The sequence below is a fragment of the Marmota flaviventris genome, chromosome 9 (assembly GCF_047511675.1).
Source record: "Marmota flaviventris isolate mMarFla1 chromosome 9, mMarFla1.hap1, whole genome shotgun sequence".
Lineage (NCBI taxonomy): Eukaryota > Metazoa > Chordata > Mammalia > Rodentia > Sciuridae > Marmota > Marmota flaviventris.
Genome location: NC_092506.1, coordinates 105,834,405 through 105,846,487, shown reverse-complemented (window position 1 = coordinate 105,846,487; position 12,083 = coordinate 105,834,405). Strand labels below are relative to the sequence as shown.

The 12,083-nt window shown below is 40.7% G+C and overlaps 1 protein-coding gene across 1 annotated transcript in view; it reads right to left on the bottom strand.

Moving 5' to 3' along the window:
* The window catches only part of Sorl1 (sortilin related receptor 1), a 163,049-nt gene that overhangs the window by 43,257 nt on the left and 107,709 nt on the right, over positions 1-12,083 (bottom strand). Inside the window, exons 25-27 of the mRNA XM_027930487.3 lie at positions 9,587-9,706; positions 4,258-4,383; positions 1,699-1,806 (exon numbers count right to left, since the gene is read on the bottom strand). Of these exons, the coding sequence (XP_027786288.3) occupies positions 1,699-1,806; positions 4,258-4,383; positions 9,587-9,706 (354 nt within the window). The remainder of the gene's footprint in view (positions 1-1,698; positions 1,807-4,257; positions 4,384-9,586; positions 9,707-12,083) is intronic.

Genomic DNA, 12,083 nt, shown 5'->3' with positions numbered 1-12,083 from the left:
GATCTGAATCATTACTGATATGATATTGACTCTAACACAGGAGTCAAGAAGCTTTCTCCAAATGAGACCAGAGTTCTGGAGTGAATTGTGCTCCTCCCTCCAGCTTAAATTCCTATGTTGAAGCCTGAGCCCCAGTGTGACTATATTTGGAGAGGGGTTCTTTAAAAAGGTCCTTAAGGTTAAATGAAGTCATAGGCTGGGGCCCTAATCCGACATGACTGGTGTCCTTATCTAGAGATATAGGCAGAGAAAAGGCCACATGAGAGCATAGCAAGAAGAAGGCCTTTGGATTTGAATTACAGTTGCTCTCTTCTGGGTCTGGAGCTTGACAGCCTTCAAATTTAAACTGTGACCTCAGTTTACCCCTGGGTCTGCAGCCTGCTGGCTCACTCTACAGATTTTGAACTTGCCAGCCTCCATTACTGTGTAAGTCAATTCCTTATAAGTCTCTCTCCACACATACATAGCGGGTAGGAGGGCTGCTGTGTATGATGAGTGTGTGTGTGTGTGTGTATGTGTGTGAGTGTATCCTATTGATTTTGTTTATCTGGAAAACCCCATACTAACACAACCAGAGAGCAAAATATTAGGCTCTGCAGACACTTAACAAACAGCCTCTGTTACAACTACTTGATTTTGCCACTACAGCAATGAGGGCAGTATGCATATGTAAGCAAAGGGAAGTGTTGGATTGAAATATAACTTCATTTAAAAGAACAGATTTTGGGCCAAATCTCACCTACAGGCCAGTTTGTATTAACCCATTAGCTCTCAACCTGAACTGCACATTAGAATCTCCTGGAATACTGTAAGGAAAAAAAAACAATCTCAACACCCAAGTCATACCCTAGACTAATTTGAAATATCTGGGGATGAAGCCCAGGTACCAGCAGCTTTTAGAGCTCCCTGGTGCCGCAGTCTGGCTGGGCACAAAATCACGAGCCACTCAAGCAGGAACAAAGTTTATTTTTTGAAACTGCCGCCAATGTCCGGTACCGCCCGGGAAGATTTTTTCCACCCACGCGGCCTCCTCTCGGACCGCCGAGAGAGCTCCTCCCCCGGAACTCCCTCCTACTTTACTTCCCCAACCAATGGGAACTCTCCAGGAGTCCCGTAGCCGGCCTAGGTGAACAGCAGGAGTCCAATATCCATATGAATGCAAATCTTAACATAATCATATCATCTCAATGGCTAGCTGGCGTCACCTTTCAACCAAAAATGCCATGCATCATATACTTGGCTCTTAGCACCCTGGGTGATTACAATGTCCACCAAAGAGGTGTACAACTGACCCAAGACCATCTTTCTTGGTCTAAAGAAAATGGGCTAGAAAGGGTCACTTGGCCTAAAAATATTTCTGGAGTGATAATCAGCAACACTAAAAAAAAAACCAATCAAGTAAAAGTAAGTGCCCAATCGAAAACAACAGTCAATTTATAATGCACATAGCAACAAAACAGTACCTTTCACCACAGTATAAACTAATCCCATAACCACACACTTCAATCCTCTTTCTATTCTCCTCTACCCAAACCATGTCTCCCTTTCTGATCAGCCACTGAGTCCAGGACTCAGTGTGAATTGGTTCAAAGCTAAACACAGCAGGTACTGAAGAAACAAAAGGATCTGGTCCAACAGACACTTGTCACTCACAACCACCAGGGACTGGCGTTCCTCCCGGGCAGGAAGCAGACTCACCACAGTGCTGCTCGTCCGAGCCATCGGAGCAGTCGTGCAGTCCGTCACAATGTTTGCTGGATGGGATGCAAGTGCCATTGGGGCAGCGGAATCCATTGCACTTCTTCTCTGAAATCCAATTCAGAGTAGAATGGTAAAGAAGAAATGAGCAGGCACTCACCTACATTGTTCGCAGGACTCCGATTCGTACCACCCTGGGGGCAACTGGGCAATAGCTGTAAAATTACCAACGTACATATACTTTGACCAGTAACTCCCAGTGTAGAAATAATGTGTTCTGTTTACACAAATGAAAAACAGTGTAAGGAAAAGGTCAGAACCTATACTTAATGTAAGCAGAAGTGTAACAGATGGAAACCACCTCCATGTCCATCAGCAGAGGTCTGTTTAATAAATGGCTGTGCATGGAACACTAGACAGCTGAGGGAGACTGAAGAACTCTGTAAAAACTTCTGTCCCAGAGTTATGTAAAAATCAAACTACAAAACAACATGCATAGTGTATTATTATTTGTGTAAAATAGGACACAAATACAGACTATATTTAAATGTCTACAATCATGCGTCATCTAATGATGGGTGCATTCTAAGAAATGTGTCACTCATCAATTTCTTCACCATGTGAAAGTCACAGAGTATGTTGCACAACTTGGATGGTACAGAATAGGTCACTCAGTCAATGTGATCTCTTGAAGCAATCAAAAGGTGAGGTAAACAAAGATGTAGAGGCTGTTACCAGTGTAATGTGGGAGACTACTGAACAGTTAACTTTTCTTTAAGTAGAAGGGGTTTACTCTCTAATAATGACAAAAAAGTATAGCATGATAAACACACAAACCAATCACTAGTTATTTGCTATCACTATCAAGAACTGGTACCTTACGTACTTGTGTGTGTTACCCTGGCACTTGACTGGCAGCACAATGGGTCAGTTTACACCAGCATCACCACCAGCAGTACTGTGCTGCACTATGACGTCGGGAACACGACAGTGTTCTAATGACAGAACATTCTCAACTCCATTTAATTTTTTGAGACCACCATTGTAAATGTGCTCTATCATCGACAAAAATAATGTCACACAATGATGACTGCATATCCACATCTCTGAAAAGATATTAAACCATGGCTTCTTGTGGGGATAGGATAGGAACTAGGCAGATGGGGAGAACAACTTTTACTATAAGCCATCTTATGCTTTTTCCATTTTGAACAAGATGAAAGGCCAACCCATTCAAAAACTGAGTATTTTTTTTGCAGAAGAAAAAAGCTTCTACGAATAGGAAAAAAGAGAGACAAACATGAATCCTGATTACAAAATCCTGGATTTTCAAAAAATCTAGAGATCACTGGCCACCTTCTTTCTTTCATGAATTCTAAGTTGAATTCTAACATGAAGCCCTTCTGGAGAACATTTGCTTGAAATGTTAAGAGCCCAAAGTTTCACAATGAGTTCCAAGGGAAATTAAACTAGAACAAAGGTACCATGATACTTAGCCCAGAAGCCTTAGTGCCAGGTCCCTCTCTCCTAAGCAGAGTCCTACCAGGCACTGGACTTATCAGTTCTACCAAGACAGGCATGGCCTTTGCAAACCCAATGCTTGGTGAATAGTTCCATGAGGATTAGGTAGGTATAAGACAACACAAGGTGTTTTAATCTTGTAAAAAGTCAATATACTTAGGAAATTTGTCAAAGGACATCATACAGAAACAATCAGTAAATGAATAGACAACTTGGAGAAATGGTTAATGCCACTAAGAAAAACAAAGTTTCTAAAAAAAAGTATAAATTAAAATTACAAGAAACAAGTATACTCAGTATTAGTGAGAACTACTAAAGAGATAAAACCTAAAATCAAGGGAGATTAGGGAAAGCAAGCAGTCTGTGGCTGGTGGAGATGTCCCTCGGAAATAACCTGGAAACACTGGAAGAGAATCATGAAAACCCATCAGCACTTCTAACCCACAATTCCAGGAAATATCTCCAAGGAAAAATGAACCTTCCCTTCCAAGGACATAAACAGCTATTATAATTGTGTAAAACGTAATTGTGTAAAACTCAAATGCCCAACCAGGAATGGACTAAGTAACCCATAACTGGGTTATGGTAACATGAAATGAATATGCACCTTGCATAAAAATGCTAATTACAGAAAATACTGAAATATGGAAACATCTTTTTTAAGAAAAAAATCCTGTAACATGGAAGGAGTAGAATATATAATGGCATGTAGACAACAACTATACTGTGAAAATTTTGAATGTTTGGCAAAAGGATAAGGACAGAGAAGCTTAAAAATATTTGGTGCATAAAAGCACTTTACATACTGATTTTGTGTTATGGCAGCATTTACACTTTTTGTTTGTGAGAGGGAAACTGCTGCCTGAGAATTAAGACTACATCATATGGTAGCACGACAGAGTGGGTGGGCTTGCTCAGTGTCACGGTGGAAGCCTGGGTGCGGCAGGGCGTGATTTCATTTCCTGGCCCATCTGCTGCCTCTTCCTGAACAGCAGACACTGGGGAAGCTCAGGTGGGAGCCAAGGCATTTGCATTTACCACAGTTCACCGGATCCTCGTCAGAACCATCTTGGCAATCTGCGTCACCGTCACACGCCCACCGCTGGGGGATGCAGTGCCCGTTGTGACACTGGAAGTTGGAGGCCTCACAGGTGTGATAGATGGCTGCCAACAGAGAAAAGGGACATAGTCACACCTCCCTCCTCTCCACCCCCATCAACTGTCACAAGTCAGCTCAAAGGAAGCTTTGCACTAGGCAGTAAGGTTTGAAAAGCTGGAGCATGAATTACTCCGAGGGCGGGGAATGCAGCAGTTGGGCAGACCCCAAGAGGGAGGCAGTGATTTGAGTCTGTGCTGACAAAATGTTACACCAGCCACTACAGGCCCAGATGCCCCTGTCAAAAAAATCCCTCCTCTGTACAATGACCTATGAGGTAAGCATTATTCCTCTTTCACACAGGAGAAACAGGCTTGGAGAAACTGAGAAACCTTCTGGTAATAAAGTAATTGCATCAGGATGTCCAGGGTAAAGCCTCTACTTTTCTTCCTAGATCTTGCTACTTGATCCTTTCCATAAATCTGACTCCTTTAGATGCTGTCAAACAAGGAAAGGCAGTGTGTGCTCTACAGAGAAAGTTCTAGACCTGGTCCAGTCAGTCTGGAGGCCTCAATTTCCCATTTGACATTGTTATCTAAGGGGCTCTTACAAGCAGCTCTGACAAGCCATGACTTTATATATCAAAACCAAAATCAAAACACAAAACACTACCCAACTTTAAATGTGGAAAACTTCAGGCCCAAAGAACATTAAAAAAAAAAAAAAATCATTCCCAAGTCTCAAAAAACACAGGCCTCAGAACCTAAAACTGTCTAACCGAGGAAGGCAAGAACAACATCTAACATCTTACCAGCCAATAATACATAACACGCACTACAAGCACTTTTAAAAAGCAGCAGCAGCAGTTAGTGAAACAGAGTCACTGCTAGAAATGAACAGCTTCATTTGCACACTTGGGCTGCGGCCACCAAATCATTAGAAATAGCTCAAAATCTCAAAGATGAGTTCAAGTACATAATATCTGCCTCAGACCCAATCAACACTATATAACTGCTTTCTCCATTAGATTTCCACTTCCTCTTCTTAAATAGAAAGCTGCTTGTGTCTGTTCACTGCTGAAGAAAAACAAGAATTGGCCTCATTTACAACCAGCATAAAAGAATCCACAGTAACCACCTGCCCCCATCCACAGGTATTTCTAAGATGTTGCATAAATGCCTGAAACTTTGGATGGTACTGAACCCCATATACACTATGTTTTTCCAATGTATATATACCTACAATGAATGATATACATTCCAATGTATACATCTCCAGAAATTTGGTCATAGACATAGGAAGAGATAAAGCTAAGACTGAAATGGAACATTAATGATATATCATAATAAAAGTCATTTGAAACTTATCAAGTATTTATTTCTGGAATTTTCCTTTTGATATTTTCAGACTATGGTTCATCCCAGGTAACTGAAATGGTGGAAAGGAAAGCTAGAGATGGGGGTGAGGGGTGGGGATAACCTAGAGAGACTCCCTGTTACCTTAACCGTGAACAGGACATCTTCAAAGCACAAAGAGGTAAAACAAACAAAATCAGGTTGTTGTGGGGAAAAAAAACTACAGTTGTTTATTCAATTGAGATGACTGGCAATAAGCTGCTCGAGGGTGAAGAAAACTGCCTCACAATGTCCTCTACAATTTCTACTGAATTTGAAGCTATTTTTTGTGATGATAAGAAATGCTAAGAACTTGATTTTTCAAAGCACTTTGAAACAAGTTGTGAACCATTATCTTTGTCTTTTCATCTCTCCAAAGACCAAGGCTGAATTTGGTAGCATTTAAATAAGTCTACGGGAAGTTTCAACATTTATAACCTTTGGCACTTAGAATCCATTACACATCTTTTAAAAATTCACTTATATCTTGTAAAAGGAATAAATAAAGCATGCAAATTACATGAGTTTATGCACCAGTAATAACCATCACCTGAGATGCTTTTGATTTTTTTTTTTTTTTTTTGGTGTCAGAAATCAGATAGTCTTTGAAACATTCCTTACCGCCTTGCTCACTTTCATGAAATGTAAAGTTGCATAAAATGATTACCATGCTAATCTACTTGTTATTATTCAGCCTTTGTAGTTCATTCTTAATTGAAAACTATTTCAAAGTGCTAGCGGGATTTCTAAATGACAACTCTGGGAGGCACGTCAGAGATCTCCAGATTCTATCCCAGAAGCTGAGATCAGAAAGATTAATCAGTTTGCCCAATTTCACTCAAGTGGCCAGGCATGACTGGAATGTATAACAAAATGCTTTTTCTGGATTTTTCTATCTTCTAAGTAATTTACTAGTCTTTGACATTGAGTGCCTGATAAACAATGCAGGATTTATAAATAAAAATATTTTAGTACAAAGATGGAAGAAACTGACTCTAAATCCAGACTAAAAATTTTGAGAGAAAAACAAGACTGGAAGGGTCAACAGGGTGACATGGAATTTCAGTTTCTAATAAAGATAATTACCCTACAACCTATGTTCTTAGAGCTTCCCTGACTCATCAAGACCTGCTGAAACATCTGATGAAGGCATTAACTGAACATAAATGGGGAACAAAGATGAATTATGTACTAGAACAAGGAAAAGTACTGCTTCATTTCTTACAAAGCACGGACTATTAGGAAGTGTGTGAGGGAAAAGGAAAGTGACTATAAACACAATTTGAATGATTAAGGATACAAAAGAAAAACCACTAAGCATAAAGAGCATTAAAATTTGAAAGGCACGGTTGAAAAAGAGACAGATATTCTAGATACAAAAATATAGTCACAGATGTGTGAAACAGCAGATTAGATTTGGTTGAAAGAAGAACTATTGAACTGGAAGGTAAGTCTAAAGAAATCAGAGTATAGCACAGAGTCTGAAAGACAGCAGATATAAAAACAGGAGGCATGAACAATAGCATGGAGCCGTGCAACAAATGGCTGCAGCAAGTGCTAACAACAATATCAGAAACAGTAGAAAGCAGAAGAGGCTGAATTCCACAGCTGTAAAATCCCAGAATTACAAGAAACATAAACCCTAAGATCTTAAAAAGAAAATGAGTCTCAAACAACAAATGAAACAAGCGAGACTGTGTAACAACAAAAACTGAAGGCAACTGCAAAGAAAACACTGTTGTTATTTGAACAGAAAATCTAACAGAACTGCAAACAGTAAAAGAGGCCAGAAAAAAACCGGAGTAATTCTAATAATAAACTTACAAAAAAAAAAAAAAAAAAAAAATCACTATACACCTAGAATCCAGACCAATTTAGATTCCATGCTAAACATTAAAGACATGTTGATACTAACAGAACCTTGAAAGAGTTAACCACCCTCAGACCTCTGCTCCAAAAACCAGGGAAGGAGGTACTGGATAGAAGAAGCAAAGATAGGTGGTAAATAGACATGTGCCTATAAAGAAGGATGGTTACTAAAAATAATAACAAATACTAATTTTTGAATTTCTGAAATGTAAAATCAAAAAACTAAATGGCATTTTAAGATACTAAGTCTTTTACTAATCAGTTTGGTGGTCAAAGATTTAAAGTGCTTGTATGTATAGGAAATATTGAGAATGCACATAACGTGTCTAAAGGTAACAGCTAAGAGAAAAGAAACTGAATGTATACCTTCAATAACAGGGAGGGCAGGTTAAAGGGAATAAAGAAAGCTTGAAAAGCCCATGGAGAACAAAGGCTGAGAGGAGGAGGAGCACGCACAACACAGACAATGCATGGGGGCTGAGGCCAACAGGTCAGCAGCCCTGACCCAGTTTCTCTGGTGTCATATGCAGCTTAATTTAATAGAGCGGGAAATGAAGTGTCGTGCTACACATCATAATGAGCTCACATCCAACCTCCAACTATTTTAAGATGATGAGAAAAAGAATCATCCTTAAAAGGTTTGGAAGAACAGTCATTGGAATAAGGCTGCAGCTGAATGGCAAGAGCACTAAATTATCCCCAGTGAGCACTGCCAGAAGAAAACCAGAGATAAAACCGGGAGTTTAGACAAGCCTGCCCACAGAAATGAAGTTGTGAACTCATTCTGGAAGACCGGCACCTGCTGCTGAAATACACGTTTGACTAATGCCGTTGTGCTAACAAGATGTTCAATCATACTGCAGTTTACAAACTGAAATGCCCAAGCGCGCCCCTGTAACTCATTAACTAATTATCCATCCAAACCCAAAGCTTCCAGGCAGCGTTGAGTGTTTACTGGGCGGATGGCAGCTCCTTCACTGACCTTGGTTTTCTTCCTTTTGCAGGCCACACTTGTGTACACAGAAGCACTTCCTGCAGTCTTTCTAACAGAAGCCTAGCACTGAGGCCACACCAGAAAGGAGAAATGGGGAGGGAACTTGGTACCACCACAGAACATCCTGTGTGCTGTACATGGCCACCATTTTGGAGGGGTTTACAATAGAACTGAATGGCAACTTCTAGAGGAGGCTGCAGAGCAAACCAATTTACATTGGGTCATGGATTGAGGAATTTAAACTTTTTATTTTACATTTTGGCAAATTAATTGTATAAAGTCACGGGATATAAAGTGATAAGTATTAAAAGAGATTTGTTTTTATTCCTCTACAACCTTCCCAACTCCATGTTTTATCTGCTGCCCGCACCTCGCAGAAAATGTGTATGGTCCCCTTAAATCATTAAACAAAGTAATGTGATGAAAACAACAGAAGAATTCGAATATTACCCCTAACTAACACCACCTAGCATTACCCTCACATTCCTGGTATTTCTAACTTTACTTTTAATGAAATCTTATCTCAAACAAGTACAAGCACAGCTTAAATTTTAATTGTAATTAAATTTTAATTAGGGGAACCCTCCAATGTTCCATTTGAAAAATATGAACTAGTTGGGTCCTACTCAAAATATGGTTCCCACCAGGGGCCAGTGTGTGAACTGCTCTTTATGAGCCCTAAAAGTTGAAAAGACTGACCCAAATATAAATCAACTATATCACTCAGAACACTGTTTAGCTCCACTGACCTTTTACTTTTAAGACTTTCTGGGTGAAAGAAGTAGAATACTCATTTGTATTCTGGCACAAGATCCTTATCTCATCACAAACCAGCTCTCTGGGAAGCCCTGAACCAGCTGACTTCTACGGTCCAAGCTGATTCTCAGTCTAGATACCATGGTCATTTAAGGCTATGACGTTAACTAGTATATGATGTTAACTAGTACTAGTACATGCAGCAGATATTAATTAGTACACCTAATAGATGAGTGCTGTTAATCAGGAAGCACTGACCTGTGCAGTTGGCTTCGTCAGACCAGTCCCTGCAGTCGTTGTCCCCATCACACACCCAGGAGGAGCGGATACACATACCAGAGCTGCAGTTGTACTCGTCGCTCCGGCACTGGTGCATTTCTGCAGGTGAGACAACAGAAATGTTAAGGCAAAAACTTACTCAGAGTTCTGCCTCTGGGATAAGAGATCTGACTAGGCCTTATAAGAGGGACCATATCACTACATAGATATCATGGACAACAAGAAATTTTGATGTTTATCACTTGATTATCACTTGATTAACTGTAGAGTGTGGACAGATAGATCTTCAACCAGCAATATAAGGTCATCTAGAATAATTCCCACCAAATATGCTGCAGATGGGTTATAGATGTGCTCAGATAACTGACATCCTAGACTAATACAGTTGGTTGCCTCTTGGCAAGATAGCCTTGTCCGTCTATCCTGATGTACTCCACAAGTAGTATCATTTTCTGTGCTTGTTATGAGGGGGAAAAAGTAAGAATGCAGTAAGAGATATCAGGAAGCAGAATTTCCAAGAAAGAGAAGACTCCTTAGAGACATAGCTTTGGTTTGAGAAAAGAAATAATGAGAGCCCGGGTGTGCTGACCACTTGGAGATGCTCAGTTCCCAGAAAGTGAGGTTAGTTTTAAGCTTCCAAAAGGGAGTAAACAGCTCAGGGTTTTCTGTGGGCAAAGCTCTGGGATACTAGTGCATGTACTGCTTCAAGAAGAGTGGGTCCTAGGCAAACAAGCCAGTGCATCCTGACCAGGATACAAAGGGAGGTTGTCCCGCACCATCTTCCACCAGCCTTGGTGATCATAAGAACAGAAGCTATGGGCTGAATGTGTCCTCCAAAATTCACATGTAAAAACCTCATCACAATGCAATAATATCAAGAGGCAAGGCCTTCAGAAAGTAATTAAAAATGGACTTTAGTGATCTTACATTACAAAAGAGGAGCAAGACAGCTGTTAGCCCCTTCCACCACATGAGGACACGGAAAAGGAGCCATCTCTCGGAATAGCTCTCACCAGGCTCTGAAACTGTTTGAGCTGTGATCTTGGATTTCCCAGCCTCTAGAACTCAGAAAAATAAATGTATATTGTTTATAAATTACCCACTTTAAGGTATTTTATTACAGCAGCCCAAAACGACTGAGACATAGTACTTCCAAGTGGAATTTCCTAGAGCTTCAGAAAATAGAAGCAGCCAAAACTGGGGCAAAGGGAAATTGTCCCAGTTTTTCTCCTTGAAGGGAGGTTAAAGACAAAGGTGGTAAATGAGATATTTAGGAGGACAGTCTGGAGATGAATGAAGAGGAACTGCATCAGGGAAGGGTCCAACTGGGACCCTGGGATGAGTTCGAAACCAAGGAGCAAGAACAGGGCATGGATGGAAGATCTGGGGGACTAAAACTATTGAATGAACAACGTGCGCGCAGGGAGGGAGTTACAACACCAGACACACGAGCCCTGTGGGCTCCTTCCCTCCTAGAGCTAGACTAGCTGCACACTTCACTCTTGAAAATGCTGGGGAGGAAACGGTAGGAATGAAGGAAAGCAGATGTGAATCCCAAGAATATGTTTTATGGCACTTAATGAAGGAAAATTATGAAAACAAACAAAAAAATTCCTCCCAGAGCCAGGCCAGGGGTATCTTCTGTGTAAAAGTCACCCCTGATATACTCCATAAATTTACTTGTGCTAAAATGATTTAGAAGCAGCCCCTGCGGCCCTTATTTCAGTCTCTGTGAGTCCAACCACTTGCACATAACAAAGCAAGCCCTGTCTGTGGGCACATGCAGAGGTCAGCTGGACCTGACCCTGTGGACAGGAAAGAAGGCCCAGCAGGGCACGCCATCACCATGTGTGGGTCAGCATCTGGCTTCCCCTCTCTCGCTTCCCTTTCATGCCAATGGTTCCTGCAATCTGCCTTATTGCATAATGTCTCCCTCAATGGTCAGCAACTACTACTTTGGGACCAGAGCCTATTAACTAAGCTGGGGCTCATGAGAAAGACAGGGCAGTGTTGTGTAACAGAAAGGACAAGGAATTACAAAACAGAAGATGGGGTCCCACTTCTCCATTCTGACACAAATTAACTGTATCACCTTTGACCAAGGATCCTGACTTCTATGGATCTTAGTTGCTTAATGTGGAAATTAAAAGGACTGAACCAGAGAATCTCCAATAATTTCTTGAAATTAGTATACAAAATTTCCATTCAGAAAACAAATGCTCAGGTAATGCTTATATCATCTGCTGATTTCTAAGAGTTTAGTGAATTAGACTGGTTTTAACACATTTCTTCACAAAGATAGAGATCCAAAGACACTCATCCTACACCTACTCAGAGGTACAGGCCACATGTCTAAAGCTGATAACAACCCACTGAATTCATTCAGAAATCTTATCTATTTACTATCACGTGTCACCCTTATAGCACCTCTACGAGGTAAGCTGGGTCCTATTTCCCCATTTTTCAGATTAGAAAA